This window comes from Triticum urartu, unplaced genomic scaffold (assembly GCF_003073215.2).
Source record: "Triticum urartu cultivar G1812 unplaced genomic scaffold, Tu2.1 TuUngrouped_contig_2767, whole genome shotgun sequence".
Taxonomy (NCBI): domain Eukaryota; kingdom Viridiplantae; phylum Streptophyta; class Magnoliopsida; order Poales; family Poaceae; genus Triticum; species Triticum urartu.
Genome location: NW_024113264.1, coordinates 65113 through 80857, shown reverse-complemented (window position 1 = coordinate 80857; position 15745 = coordinate 65113). Strand labels below are relative to the sequence as shown.

The following is a 15745-nucleotide window of genomic DNA, read 5'->3' as shown; positions in this document are numbered from 1 at the left end:
TCTCCTCCTCCTTAGAGCATCTCCAAGTTAGTGCCCAAAAATAGTTTTAGGGCAGGAGAGAAAAGGTTTTTGTACATCAGAGATTTTTCTGTCGTAACAGATGATGTAAGACTGGTTCCCTAAAAATTTGGCCTTCTTCAACTATCCAACATTTTAAAGCATGTTCAACAAAATAAATCCAAAAGGATAATATCAAACTCATGTCAAATTAATCCAAAGCAAACAAAACACAAATAGTACTTAATTACACAGTTCATCGATCCACAAGCTCAAATTCAACAGACATGTTCATCAAACATAACACAAAGTTCAACGCACATGACATGAAACATAAAGGTGGTCTTGTTGCCCATTCCATGTCCACCACTCCTCGATGAGATCTCTTCTTTGAAGATCTTCATGAGTATCCGCATATTGAATGCCACGGTGAACTTGAAGAAAGCGTCGGCACAGCGCCGAGATTCGTACATGCATGCAGATATATATGCTCTTCCTTTCTGCCGTGTACTTCAATTCTCTCTCCCTCAAACTTGCCCTTATTTAACCATTACTACTGATGGTATATTTGAGGATGAAGCAACAGTACTACTGATACTCGTAGTATTACTGATACTCATTTTACACAGGTAAGATTGATTGCTTCATCCTCAAATATTCTGGTGTTCGTCGTATTTACATTATACACACAAAAAATATACTGAAATAAATGAGTACAAAACTGAATATTCAACAATAATAACAGGTTTTAATTAATATACAACACAAATGTCTTTCTAGTTGGTTCATCCTGAAATTTCTCTACTGTTCATTTTATTTACAAGAGAAAGAAAAGAAAGCAATATGTACATTATTTTCCAGGGAACATTCTTCAGTGCCTTGTATGGACAGTAAGAGCCCTTTTGGAACACAGAAATTTTACCAAAACAGTTCAATCCACATTCCCCTTACGGGATGGAGAATAAACCCTGCATTACAACAGGGCCTTAAATCACCGGCTAATTCAAGACACTCCAACTGCAGTAAGAACACTAAATTTTTTGCGGATTCTGAACATTTTCCACCAAGCTTCTTCAGTATTGGCAACGCCATAGGCTTCGAAAGCATCAGGAGATCAGCTTTTAGTCAGTACAGCCTGATCCTGGTGGTTATGTGCTGCTGGCACATAGGGCAGCGCACCAAATTTTTCCCGCAGTCATAGCAAGTCTGAATTATGTGTGTTAGCAATTAGTATATACAACAAGAATTGTGAATAAATGTTCAGAGGAAAGTAAGGGAATATTTTCTGCACCTGATGTCCACATCCAAATGCAAGATCCTTTGATTTATCCATACATATGGCGCATGACTGCATGCACAAAAATGCCAGGCTTAGTTCATATTCCACTAAAATTAGAGGGTCTGGCAGTTAGCATAAACTTTGTCAGTATACACAAACTTAGCATTTGGAAGAGGAATGATCTGCATGTGGCCACAAGATGCAAGTGTATGTGTCAAAGTACAATAGCAAGCTACAGTCTACATTTGAAAAAGAGCATAAATATTTTACAGGCAGAAGTGAACCGAGGATAAACCAAATTTAACTAGCAGTGTTTTCTGAAATAGTATTCCAAGCACTGAAGTTCGGGGGCATATCCAATGAAAACACACAAATTCCATGACGATGTGCTTCGTCAGCTTGAATTTTTTTTCTAAAAGAGGCTACTACAGACAGGTATGTTCATGTAAAAAATTCAACTTAATTCAAAATACTTTGCAATAAGTATCTGTCTTTTTTATATCTTGCAAAGTATTTCGACTTTGAAGTTAAACTTTTGCATGGATATTAAACACACTGTCCTTAGTAGTGGAAATTATTTGAGAATTTTTTAAACTTCTATTCGCTGTTTTCACAGCATTGTGCATTTTCACCTAATAGTTCCCCCGTATAACCCTTAGCATCGGCAGGTCTGAACGTGCAAGAGTATTGGTTAAAAAGATTCCATCAGGCTTTTTTGGCGGTGTAGATAAAGTTAATTTTTACTACACCGTTTTATTTATTCATATATGGGTATGAAATGGTGGGAATACGGTGTAAACACGAAAAGATACGTACAAGTGTGCTTTCTGAACTTTCTGATGCATAAGTGTCGGGTATCCTTGAAGCCGCAGGCTGTGAACTTTCTGATGAATAACTGTCAGGCCTCCTTGTAGCTCCATGCTGTCGCTGTTTGAAATTGTCTGATTGCTGAAACCCACTTGTTTGTTGACCAAAGCTGCTAGACCGTGAATAAACACCAGACTGTTGGTCAAAGCTAGTAGACCGTGAATAAGGAGTCCTTGTTGGTGGAGGCAGAGGAACTCTTGGAGGTATTCCTTGGCGACGGCTGAAACAGAGGAAGAATCGAAGAAAGTGGTCAGATGGCAATATAGTCTCTGCAAGCACAAAGCATTGTTCTACTTGACTCTGAGGTTGAAAAAACATAGAATACCCAAGGAGTTGGAGATCAAGTGTTGCTTTGTACTGCGTAGGGATTTCCATCAATGCTGACAACGCAAATTCAGCCTCTTTTCTATCAGCTGCTATGCTCTTTGACATAATTTCCGTGAAATTCACAAACTGCATGAAATTAAGTATTCTTTCACGTCTCAGTTATTGAGAACCAGAAAAACAGCTAAAGGTTGGATGTAATTTGTATGGCAATCACCTGGAAATTATCGAATGACCGAGCAGGTATGTTGTCGTCAAACTTATGCATCATATCCCATGGTCCATCACCGACCCCAACAAGAACAATAGACAAGGGAAAGTGGCTGGAATATTTTCAAAATAGATGTTATTGTGTGCAATTTGTTTAGGAGAATTGACTTGGTAGAATATAAAGGTGTTACTTTAAAATCCTGAATTAAGTACCTAGCTTTCACTATAGCATCAATGGTATCCCGCTCCTGCGGACTTAACTGCCCAGACTGTGTATCCACACTTCGAGTAACCTATCAGCAGAAATTTTAGCCAGAGTGAAAACTGGTTATACAAGCAAGACATGCAAGAGTCACCATCACTTAATGGCTATAAAGAACATGTGATTCAGAAGCACAACTTGGTGAAACTGTGGTGCACCTGTCCATCAGCAATTATCAGAAGAACATGATATTGACCACCGGTGCTGTCTGCAATCCCAATTGCTGTCTCAATTATTGGAGCGAAAGATGTTGGTCCTGTGCAAGTTAAATCCAGATTATTTCCGTACATCTTTTTTTGTGGGAACTCTTAGCTATTTCTGGTAGCAATTTTGTTCCTCTCTTCACTTTTATGAAATCTACATTAAGTGAGTACTTAAACAAACCAGCTAATCGAAGAGTTGGAACGATTTCTCTGTATCTTTCCAATGCCTCTTCAAATCCATTGCATGGTTGGTTCTCTGGATAAAAGCTGAATACCTCCTGGTCATGAGTTGATGCTGCCAGAAGGGAAAGGAAACATTATATTCAATACATGCATTTAGACATTTTATTGAAAATCCATGAAGTGGTCAATGAAAAAGAAAATTGGAACCTTAAGCTTACCATCACCAAATCCAAAGCAGGGAATCAAATTGTCTTCATCAAAAGCTGAAAGTGTCCTTCCAATAATAGATATGGCTTGCTCATATGGGTTTGGAGTGTTTCCAATATCATGTAGACAGCGGCGGTTATAGGAAATTTTACCTAAATGGAAAAGCATAGCAAGTTAAATGAAAATGCTATGATATGATATAGAGTAGATGATTGTCACATATAGAAGCAAGGGTTTGGAATGTTTATAATTTCATGTAGACAGCGGCAGTCATAAGAAATTTTACGTAAATGGAAAATTATACCAAGTTAAATGAAAATATGATCTGACATAGATGATTATCAATATAAGATGCAACAGGGGGGGGGGGGGGGGGGGGGGGGGGGGGCGGCATTCTTTCTAACAATACAAACGCAGAAATGCTGTCATTGCTTGCCTTTCATCTAAAGAAATTCATGTGCATAATGTGGCTTTGCCTGACAAAAGATATATAATAGATAAGTTGGCATGCCATTGACATCACAGACCAAATGGTTTTCTTCAATAGCAATAAACCACAAACTATATGTCCATATGGGCAACTAACTAGTATTCTACTGTACTAAGCAGTACCTAATAATAAATAATAGGCACCAGTGGACCCCAAAGCAAGCATTAGCAAAAAAGAATATGCACCTATAGTCAAAAGGCAGAAAGATCAGCTGCTAACCTGTCCATTCATTACTTTTTGTAAAATCAATGCCTACAATAAGATTTGAAGATTCGAGGCCTGCCTGAGCCAAAGCTTCAGTCACCTGTAACAGTGTAAAAAAGGTGTTGCTTTCAGTTTTAAGTTCACAACACAACAATCGAAAGGGAGAATATATGGAAGACTCTTGTAACTGTCATCTGGGCTGTAGTACTTGAGGAAAATGCATAAGCTGGTAGGATCCAATTTCATTTAAGTATATACAAATTCAATAATATTTCATAACATAACAGTATACTACTGCAGCTCCATATCAGCATTGTAGTTATTTATCTTTTGTGAGGCTGAAGTAGCAAAGCCCTTAATAGATGGGACTACCCAATTTTTTTTTGAGCAAAAGAGGGGGGGGCTCCGATTTCATTAACGAAACCGTCACCAGATTCAGTTATACTACAGACGCGCGACCTAATTCAACAGAATTACACATCCTCCAAGGAACCCAAACAAAGAGTCATCGGAAATTCTGATAGAATCTAACGCAGGCAAGTGGTCACAGACGACCTGTTAAGCGAGGACGCAGCCTCCTTCGAACTACCCAATTTAGTTGATTGTTATAGTTGTCAGCTTAATGGTCCACAAGTCTGACTGCAGATATCAAGGTTTTTACTGAAAATGCACTGGAAAGTAAGTAGCAGTCACATCTTATAGAACATGTCAGTTTCTTTGGAGAAGTAAAATCTAACTGCAGGAAATTTTATTTTATCATCATCAAACCATGGGTTACGAATCCTACCATACAAACAAAAACTGCCTAAGATTGATAGAATGTCAGACGAAGTACACTTGGACAGTACCATATCATTAAATCGTCATGCCAGTCAAATTAATGCTGAGAATATGACAGGCTAGGACTTAGGAGAGAACCAAAATCTGTATACACTATCGTACGGCCTCTCATATTTGTAAGTAATTGCACACTTGTAAGTAACATTGTAGAAGAGGAAGGCCCATGAAAAATGCATTCACTGCCGAAAATAAGTGCAAATTATATAAGAGAAGACTGTATGTCCCCGAAGCTAGTACAATTGAAAAGAACGTGATTAATGCAGGTGGCTTGAATTTTTTAAATGGTTGCAACATTGCAGAAAATACTCATATCGAGCAAGAGATAACTTCCTTCGCTGATGCAAAATTTAATTTGATTTCTCGACCAGAATACTTAAAGCACTATCCTTGTAGAAATACTCATATAGATAAAACTAACTCTACCAAAGATAGTTTACACTCCAAAATCCACCTGAGACGACTGAATAAGATGAATGGTTGTACCATTCAGCTACATCAAGTTGACAACCATGCATCAAAAATTGGGAAAGGAAAACAAGAGAACTGAAGGCACAAGAGGCCATCAATACATACTTGACTGACGGAACGGTAGTCGTCACCGATCCTGGAATACTTCCTCTGCAGCCTGGCCTGTGCTTCTGGCTGCTGCACGTTGTTACCCGCCGAAGAGGCATACCTCGGGCTGTAACTGGAGGGCGTGTTTGCATACCTCGAGTTGTACCCGTTGGATGAATTCCCAGAGTTATACGACGGCTTGGAGTCCTTTTGCCCCATTCCTCAACACTCGGCTGAACTTCCTGGTGAACACTGGACAGAAGAGAATGTCAGTACTTGGGTACACACCTAGCTGGAAAGAAGACGGATACTTTCCGCACATAAATAAATCAAGAAATCCTGGTGTTTTAGCAGAACATGATGTATCCATCAACTACATGTGAAATTCTTTGTACGAATTCCTAATTCGAGGAGGGGTGACTTCTAATCCAAAACGGCTAGGTAAGTTTCACACCCTAAAACAGCCACAGCCTCCCCTATCTACCCCCACATTTCGTCCTCATTGCCAATACTGGAGACTGGCAACCGCAGAAGGCCCAGTTCCTACATACGAGCATCGGGCATATCGAAAGGTGTGAACGAGATCAGGCAAGGACCCTAAAAAATATACCGAATATAATCATCTAAAAACCCGCCAATTACTACTACCTAGGAGCATTCGACGAACTGCCTCACACAATCAGATCCAAACACCTCGTGGGCTCACGGACAACTCGGCTCTACCGCGCACCCTCACCTCACCAAGAAAGAAACAAGGCGGCGGCGGGGCGGAGTGGGAAGATACGGGATTATACCAACTCGCCGGCGTGGTAGCGCGGCAGCGGAACCAGAATCAATCAACCTCGAGAAACGAACGCCCGGAATTCTCTCTCTCTCTCCCTCAACAACTTCCCCGAACAAAAAAAACCAGCAATCCGCAGGGATGTGCTTACCAAGGTCGCAGGCCGCTGCTCCGGGACGGAAGAGGATTGGCAGAGTAGAGGAGAGGAGGGGGGGGAGGGGATAGGCTCGGTCAGCTAAGATTTGTACGCCCGGCACGACGAGATAAACTATAATCAATCAAGGGGAGGCGGTGGCGCGGGTCAAGTCAATCGCCAGCCCGGGAGGCAATGCAGTTGGCACTTGGCAGCGGGGCGGGGGCCAGACGGCAAAGATTTCTTGCGCTCTGCTCCTCCCCTCTGACCCCCTCCCTCCGTCCTCCGTCCGCTCTCTATCTGAAAGCGATGTACGAAGCTTCGGAACTGGGAGTGGTATTCAAGAGGTGGATGGATGGGGAGAGCTCAGACGGATTACTGCTAAGTCATTAGTTTGGTGGCGCTGACGCACTTGTCTCGGTCATCGGCATCGGCATCGGCAAGCACCAACCGGTCCAGGGAGGCATCTTTTCTCCGCTGCGCCCGCGCGCGACGGAGGGGCTGCGGCGTGTTGGCTCGGTGGTTGGCGCGTCGCAGTCCTGGTTTCCGGGGTGGTTGTTAAGCTACGGTGAGGTCGTGCGGTCCATGCGCGGCCCTCACGAAAGAAATTAGGCGGCGCTCACCGGCTCATGGGTGGCGTGCGCCGCTGAGACGGCCGCGCAGGGCACGTGGATTGCGTTATGTGTCGCGTATTGGCTTTGCGTGCGTACCGCGGGGCGACGTAGGCTGGTGGGTGTGTGTTTGCCGGAACCACACGTAGTGGATTTGTCCTTCCCGCGGTGTGTCAAAAGTTGACCTGGAGCAGGAATTTGGATAATTTGGTATTTAAAAAACCACACTTTTTCGCGTCATTGACATATAGGTATTTTTTGTGAGTCAAGTGCATCATAGGTCCTTTGACTGTTTTAGATGTATCACATAGGTCCTCGATCTATGAAAAGTGTCGTCCAGGTCCTCGAAGTGCAATATGTGTGACATCTACGTCGTCAAACTATTTATTCAAATCAAATTACTAAACAGTAAAACGGAGCTAGCTACGACTCCCTACAGTGATTTGAGATTTGTAGCCGTCTGATCAAACTAACCAACGTACCAAATAATATAGCGCGCGTCAGGATGTCCTCGTTCTCACGATCCGCTCAATCCACGTGATCGGGGCCGCTGCTCCACGGAATGAGCTAGGAGACACATCCTTCGTTGGGCCGAAGGCCTACGCAGCCCACCGAAAGGATTCTTTCCCAGCCCATTCTGTGCGTCCTCATCTCTTCGTGACTCTGTGATGGTTCATCTTGGCGCTGGCGGCGCGCTACCGCTTCCACCTCCGAGTTCTTCGTCTACGGCCTCTAGGAAAACTTTAGCGATCCAATGAGTGGCGGTCCATCGACCAACATCGATGGCAGAGGTCGACGAGTGGGAGGAAGGAAGAGAATCAATCCTCGGGCCTCCACTCTCCACACCAGCGAGAGAAGCATGGGCACGCCACGCCATGGACTGTGCCCCCACGTTGATAACAGTGGTCGCCGGCTCGCCGCTACTGGTGCCAGATCAACTTCAATGACCACGGCCCTGACTCTTCCCATTTCAGCCACTCCAAGTGTAATCGGCTGCGAAGATACGGACGCTGTGGGCGCGACGGCCATGCATGTCTCCATCTCCATGGTCATGGTCGGCAGCAATCCCTTCTTCCTTACCCTGAGTTCGAGATGATTGGTCAAAGATGAAGGAAAACCCCTATCTTTCAAGTAATCTCTCCTTATCTTTTTCCTTCTAAGATTTTCCCTCATATTTTTATAACCTGTTGGATCAAACTATGACGTTTGTATGCTTCCCTAAACATATTGTATCTGGTTCAGATTCTTGGTTTGATTAGAGTATTCCATTCATGTTTTCCCTCGCCCCAGCGGTGCTGCCCCTTCCGCTTGCCGCTCCTAAGCCCACAAGATGATGCGAAGACAAGTCAATTTGGATAAGGTGGAGACTTGCGGCGGCTAACATCTCCTCAATGACATAGTTGTGCCGGCTTGATGCAATGATGCCAGTCCACCTCTCTAAGCACTAGCTTGTGTTAAATCCTCTCCTGCAACACCGCGGCTATTGAGGTATGTTCAGTGTCCATTGTTATCACTTTGTTGTCTATTGTAAGTGCATCTAATGCCCCTTAGTAATTTTGGTGTACTGAAGACTTATAGGTTAAGGGACTGATGCGTTTGTGAGTGTACACAGGTCTATAAGTCTATGAGGAGTTTGATATTTACAGAGAAAGTCGACCCCTAAAAATGAAGTTCTCCGACTGAAGACTTTGGATTTCTGAAGACTTTCTGAAGACTTTGAAAGTGAAGAAATTGGTGTAATCCTGAAGACTTGGTATTCATTCGAGGAACATGAAGCATGAAGACTTTTGTTTTCGTAGTTTCCTTTTCTCTTTCTTGAGTCATAGGAAACACCGTAATTTTAAAGAGGGTCGAGTAAATACTAAGGAAAAATTTTCAAGTGATGCTCAACTCAAATCCTACCCCTACCAATCCCTTCGAGTGAAGCCATTGAAAATCTCATACAGTTCAGTGAATTTCATCAGTGACAGAGACGAAATTGTTCTGGTCTCTGAGGAATTTGATCTGACTGAGGAGTTAGGAATTCGCCAGTACGGATTGCCTACACAGTGAGGAACATGATAGCCCCGAGGAATTTGATACTCAAAATTACGACCGTTGCTGTGCTATGCGCCAGCTGTCCCAAATATCTACCCACCTAACGGTCATATCATTGAAGGGCATTTATGTCTTATCATGTCGGGCTGCTCCCTAGGCTATAAATGGCCGCCCCCTACAACCACTAGCTGGTTGGCTGCTCCGAGAGAAACTGACACTTGTCATTTGAGAGCATCCCATCCTCCGAGGAGTTTGAGCGAAAATCATCAAGTGAGGAAAACCCAAACCCAAACACCTACAAACCCAAAGTGATTGAGCATCACTAAAGAGATTGATCCTGCGTGGATCCGACGCTTGTTACCTTTGAAGACTGTGCATCTTCCAGACGGTTAGGCGTCATGGTCTAGAGTATCCAAGAGGAAATTGTGGATCGTCGAGTGACCGAGTCTGTGAAGGTTTGGAAGTCACCTGAAGACTTACCATGAGTGATTGGGCGAGGTCTGTGTGACCTTAGCTCAAGGGGAATACGGTGAGGACTAAGTGTCCTGAGCTGCGTGTTCAGGACTGGGTGTCTGGGACTGTGTGTCCTCGGGTTTAAATACCTAGCCGCCCTAACCAGACGAACAACTGTCACAACAGTTGGAACTGGTCTACCAAATCATTGTCTTCACCAAGCTACCTGGTTCCATTTCCTCAACCCTTCCATTTCCTCATTTCTGTGTTGTGTGCTTGTTCATATCTGTTTGAAGACTTGGACTGAAGACTTTCTCTATTTCCTCAGTTCAATTTCTTCAGTCTATTTGTCTTTATCATGTGTTATCATGTGTTTACGCTTTCTGTACTCTGTGCTTGTTTTTGTTTCTTGATGAAGTCCATGCTCATGCTCTGTTATGTTTACTTCTGAGTACTTATTCCGCTGCAAGTAGTTCTTCACTCAGGAATTTCCTCACCCTGAAATTCCTTAGTGAATAATTCATTAAAATCACCTATTCACCCCCTCTAGTCGATATAACACACTTTCAATTGGTATCAGAGCAAGGTACTCCCTTGTTCTGTGTGATTTTGGTTTAACCGCCTAAAATTTTAGTTATGTCGACCACGGTAATGAAGACTGTGACTTGCCCCATCTTTGACGGTCATGATTATCCCAAGTGGAAGGCCATGATGAAGAAGCGCCTCATGGCGATGAACAACGAACTCTGGACCGTCACCGAGATTGGTCTTACTGACCTATGCAAGATGGTGGAGGCTGATGATATTCGCAAATACACACTTCTCAACCTCACGGTGAAGGACATCATCTGCTCCAGCTTGTCACAAAATCAGTTCAGGAACGTTATGCATCTCAGCCATGCAAAACTCATCTGGGACCGACTTTCTGAGGTCTATGAAGGTCATCGATCTCACCATGATCCCTGGTTCGAAGAATTCATGGAATCGCGCAAGGCTATGACTTTCAATCCAGAGTCATCATCCTCTGCACCATGCCTTATGGCAAAAGGTGCCAAGGTAACTGACTACTACTTATCTGAGTCAAGTGATGATGAATTTGTTGATGAATTTGGACCCAGTTATGTCAAACTTGCTTCCCTTGCCACTAAACAACAAAGAGCTTTGGAAAAAGTTCAAAACATGCTAAATGAGAGCGATGATATGTTGGGCGAGGAAATGGATCGCACTAAAATTTTGACTGAAAATCTTCAGAGACTTCAGTCCAAGTTTGACAATCTTCAAGGTCATCATAACACTCTCCTATCTGATTATGAGAAGCTTTCTTATGAATTTCTTCAAAGAAAGCAAGATCTTGAGCAGTTAAGAGTGAGTTATGAAGATCTTCAGAAGGAGCGTGATTCATTACTTGCTTAACAGATCAGCGCTACTCACGATGAATTTGTTCCTCCGTGTTTGAAGTGCATTGAACGTGAATCTGTTAATTTTTCACCTGAATGCTCAAATACTTCCATTGCTGCAAATTCTTCAACTGCCTCTGCTATCACTAATTCCTCAACTGAGGACATTGCTAGTATCACTGATGATGCAGGGCTGAAGGAATTGTATATGACAGGCATGTACAAAAGCCTCAAGGGGCATCAGGCTCTTTGTGACGTGCTTAAAAAGCATATCCTCAACAGGAACCCTAGGAAAGAGGGTATTGCCTTTGAGAGGAAACTCAATGCTGATGGGACCTAGTGGAAACCTGAGCAGTATCCCAAAACCTCATGGGTTGCTGCAAAGGGACCTTCAGTGGATCCATCTACTTTATCTGGCTTTACATTTGAATCTTCATATTCTTCTGATGAGTCAATTGACTCCAACTATAAACTGTTCAAAAATCAGAATGGTGAAGTATTTGCTAGATATGTTGGCACTAACTGCAGGAACGGTCCTCCTATGAAGAAAATCTGGGTTCCCAAAAGGTGCCTTGAAAATCTTCAGGTGAATGTCATCATGACACCACCTGTGAAAAATAGGAACCCCAGATCAAATTCTTCATAAGGACCAAATTCTTCGTATGGATCCAAGTCCTCATACGGACCAAACTCCTCACATGGATCAAATTCCTCAAAAGGATCAAAGTCCTCATATGAACATCATCATGCTAACCCGTATGTTTCACAGGGAAGATCTAAGGACTATAGATATGTGCATTATTCTTCAAATCATTATGTTCATAAGTCCTCGAAGAATTTCTCTGCTTACTCCTATGCTTACCCTAACCCCTCTTATGTGAAACGAAGTGGATTGGCATCTATGCCACCTTTCTCTTATGGAGCTCGTAGAATGATGAATTCTTTGCCACCCCTTCGGATGTGGGTGGTGAAGAAAAAGAACTAACCTCTTATGCAGGGTTAGGTCTCCAGACGAACTTAATCGTCTGAAGAATTTGCTGGAGACCTGAATTTGCTTGAAAGGATGCAAGCTAATCATGAAGAAATGAATTTTCATTTCTCACGTCCTCATACTGCTTTATCTGTTCTATTGCTTGATGAAATTGATGCCATATTCTTCATTGCTGAAGTATATGAGTTCGTAAGTTGCAGTAATTCATCTGCTGGATGATCAACCCAAAGCCACTGAGTGGGTCCTCGATAGTGGATGTACAAATCATATGACTGGTGACAGGAGCTTATTGATGGACACTGCTTTATCTCCATCACACCTGAAGCATATCACCTACGCTGACAAAGGCAAAAGCAAGGTATTGGGTCTAGGTAAGGTTGCAATCTCAAAGGATCGAGACATGGACAAAGTCATGCTTGTCGAGTCCTTAGGGTTCAACCTCATGTCTGTCTCAATGCTTTGTGATCTTGATATGATTGTTGTCTTTGGCAAGTATCGTTGTGTTGTGATCATGGAAGCTGACAATTCCAAAGTCTTCGAAGGCTTTAGGAGAGGAGATTTGTATATTGTTGATTTCTCTACAGGACCACAACCTGCTACATGTCTACTTGCAAAAGCTTCAGAAGGCTGGCTATGGCATCGACGACTTGGTCATGTTGGCATGAGGAATTTGCACACGCTCGCGAAGAAGAAGCATGTCATTGGCATTGAAAATGTCAAATCCCTCAAGGATCACTTATGCGGAGCCTGTGAAGCTGGAAAAATGACCAAGGCCAAGCATCCAGCGAAGACTATCATATCATGACTACTACTCGACCATTTGAATTACTTCACATGGATCTCTTTGCCCCTACTCACTATGCCACATTTACTAATGTTGCATCCTTATATGGCCTTGTCATTGTTGATGATTATTCTCGATATACATGCGCCCATATCATCACTTACAAAACTGAAGTGCGGGAAGTCTTCAAACGATTTTCATCGAGGGTTTCAACCAACTTTGGTGTGAAGATCAAGCACATCAGAAGTGATAATGGAACTGAGTTCAAGAACACTGGTCTTGATGACTATCTTGATGAACTTGGTATTACTCATGAGTTATCTGCTCCTTATACTCCTCAGCAAAATGGCGTCGTAGAGCGCAAGAACATGACTCTTGTTGAGATGGCCCGCACTATGCTTGATGAGTACAAGGTGCCTCCTCGCTTTTGGCCTGAGGCAATTGATACTGCGTGCCACATCATCAACAGGGTATATCTTCACAAATTCTTCAAGAAGACTGCATATGAACTCCTCACGGACAAGAAACCCAATGTGAGTTATTTCAAAGTCTTCGATGCTAAATGTTGGATTAGAGATCCTCATCACAGTTCTAAATTTGCACCGAAAGCACATGAAGGTTTGATGCTCGGTTATGGTAAAGACTCGCACACCTACAGAGTCTTCAACACCTATCATCACAAGGTTGTTGAAACTGTAGATGTGCGGTTCGATGAAACTAATGGCTCACAAAGAGAGCACCTACCTCCTGTGACAGATGAAATACCTCCTGAGGAATCTATTAAGTTCAAGGCTACTAAGGATGTCATTCCTACTGAAGAATCTGTTGAAGAAGCCATTCCAGAACATGAAGAACATCATGCTAATGCACCTGAGGAAAATGGTGCTGAAGAAAATGCTGATCAAATTCCTCAACGTCAACCCGCTCATCCTCGTGTTGCAAATGAAGTGCAAATTGAGAAAATCATCAACGACATCAACATTCCAGGTCCTCTCACACGCTCAAGAGCTTCACATTTATCTAACTTTTGTGGGCACTTTGCTTTCGTCTCTATCAAAGAGCCAACTAAGGTAGATGAAGCATTTATGGAGCCTGAGTGGATTCAAGCTATGCAAGAGGAATTAAATCAATTCGAGCTCAACAACGTCTGGGAACTGGTCAAACATCCAGATCCTCATAAGCACAATATCATCGGCACAAAATGGATCTACCGCAACAAGCAAGATGAAAATGGCCTTGTGCTGAGGAATAAGGCACGGCTTGTAGCTCAAGGCTACACACAGGTTGAAGGAATTGATTTTGATGAAACTTTTGCACCTGTTGCTAGACTTGAAGCTATTCGCATATTACTTGCTTATGTTAACCATCATAATATTATCTTATATCAAATGGATGTGAAAAGTGCATTCCTCAATGGTAAGCTTGAGGAAGAAGTATATGTTGCTCAACCCCCAGGTTTTGAAGATCCAAATCATCCTGACAAAGTCTTTAGACTCAATAAGGCACCACTGGAATTAGCTAATTTGCCGTCTGCCGAGTCTTTGCCGTCTGCTAGCTGACGGCAAAGAAGGTCTTTGCAGTCCGCTTGCAGAAAACGGACGACAATGAACTGGCTGATGGCAAAGAACGGTCTTTGCCATCTTCCTACTCTTTGCCATCAGCTAGCGGACGACAACGAATCTTTGCTGTCAGCTAGCAGACGACAAAGAGGGTGGTGGTCCCCACTAATGAGCTGATTAATCCAAACTTAATGGCCCCCCTCTTTGCCGTCAGCTAGCGGATGACAAAGAGGAAAAAAAGCTGACGACAAAGGTTTGGCGGACGACAAAGACCTAACCTACCTAACGACGAGACCCACCCGCCCGGGATCCATCTCTCTTTCTCTCCTCTCTCCTCCTCGAGCCACCACGCCGCCGCCCCCACCCCCTGCCGACGCCACCCGCCGCCGCCCCCACGCCGTGCTGCCAAATCGGGTGCGGCCCGCATCGGGCGGTCTGTCACCGCCCACCAGCCGCGTGCCCCCGGACGATGGGGGGCGGGACGCGGGGTGCGCTAATGGGCCATTGGGCCTACTGGTGGGGGGGGGTGTGGGGCGCGGGCCTCCGCGTCCCCCCAGCTCCGCCGTACGCGTGGGGTGGGGCCCGCCACTGAGGGAGTCCTGGATTAGGGGGTGTTCGGATAGCCGGACTATACCTTCAGCCGGACTCCTGGACTATGAAGATACAAGATTGAAGACTTCGTCCCGTGTCCGGAGGGGACTTTCCTTGGCGTGGAAGGCAAGCTTGGTGATACGGATATGTAGATCTCCTACCATTGTAACCGACTCTATGTAACCCTAACCCTACATGGTGTCTATATAAACCGGAGTGTTTTAGTCCGTAGGACAACATAAACATCAACAATCATACCATAGGATAGCTTCTAGGGTTTAGCCTCCTCGATCTCGTGGTAGATCTACTCTTGTACTTGAAGGAAATATGCCCTAGATGCAATAATAAAGTTATTATTTATTTCCTTATAATCATGATAAATGTTTATTATTCATGCTAGAATTGTATTAACCGGAAACATAATACATGTGTGAATACATAGACAAACAAAGTGTCACTAGTATGCCTCTACTTGACTAGCTCGTTAATCAAAGATGGTTATGTTTCCTAACCATGAACAATGAGTTGTTATTTGATTAACGGGATCACATCATTGAGAGAATGATCTGATTGACATGACCCATTCCATTAGCTTAGCACCCGATCGTTTAGTATGTTGCTATTGCTTTCTTCATGACTTATACATGTTCCTATAACTATGAGATTATGCAACTCCCGTTTACCAGAGGAACACTTTGGGTGCTACCAAACATCACAACGTAACTGGGTGATTATAAAGGAGCATTACAGGTGTCTCCAAAGGTACATGTTGGGTTGGCGTATTTCG

General features: G+C 43.5%; 1 protein-coding gene across 2 annotated transcripts; it reads right to left on the bottom strand.

Moving 5' to 3' along the window:
- Positions 1 to 707: 707 nt before the first annotated feature.
- LOC125527051 (E3 ubiquitin-protein ligase RGLG5-like) lies at positions 708 to 6917 on the bottom strand. 2 transcript variants are annotated; one of them, XM_048691626.1, is made up of 12 exons: positions 6554 to 6917; positions 5640 to 5863; positions 4242 to 4326; positions 3544 to 3684; positions 3324 to 3437; positions 3098 to 3195; positions 2891 to 2970; positions 2685 to 2790; positions 2469 to 2596; positions 2093 to 2363; positions 1289 to 1345; positions 708 to 1203 (listed from the first exon to the last, which is right to left on the bottom strand). In XM_048691626.1, exons 2-12 carry the CDS (start codon positions 5838 to 5840, stop codon positions 1123 to 1125), a joined length of 1362 nt encoding a protein of 453 aa, XP_048547583.1. In that variant the 5' UTR covers positions 5841 to 5863; positions 6554 to 6917; the 3' UTR covers positions 708 to 1122. The 2 variants fall into 2 exon arrangements, with proteins under 2 accessions (XP_048547583.1, XP_048547582.1); XM_048691625.1 differs by having other exon boundaries at positions 5640 to 5873; positions 6554 to 6912.
- Between the last annotated feature and the right edge of the window lie 8828 nt (positions 6918 to 15745).

Excerpts from the sequence above, each read along its gene's own strand:
- LOC125527051 (XM_048691626.1), bottom strand. The coding sequence starts at position 5,840 with ATGGGGCAAAAGGACTCCAAGCCGTCGTATAACTCTGGGAATTCATCC. Across the intron at positions 2,791-2,890 it reads GATGCTATAGTGAAAGCTAG|CCACTTTCCCTTGTCTATTG; the intron begins GTACTTAATTCA and ends AAAATATTCCAG. Across the intron at positions 1,346-2,092 it reads AAAGTTCAGAAAGCACACTT|TCATGCGCCATATGTATGGA; the intron begins GTACGTATCTTT and ends TTGTGCATGCAG.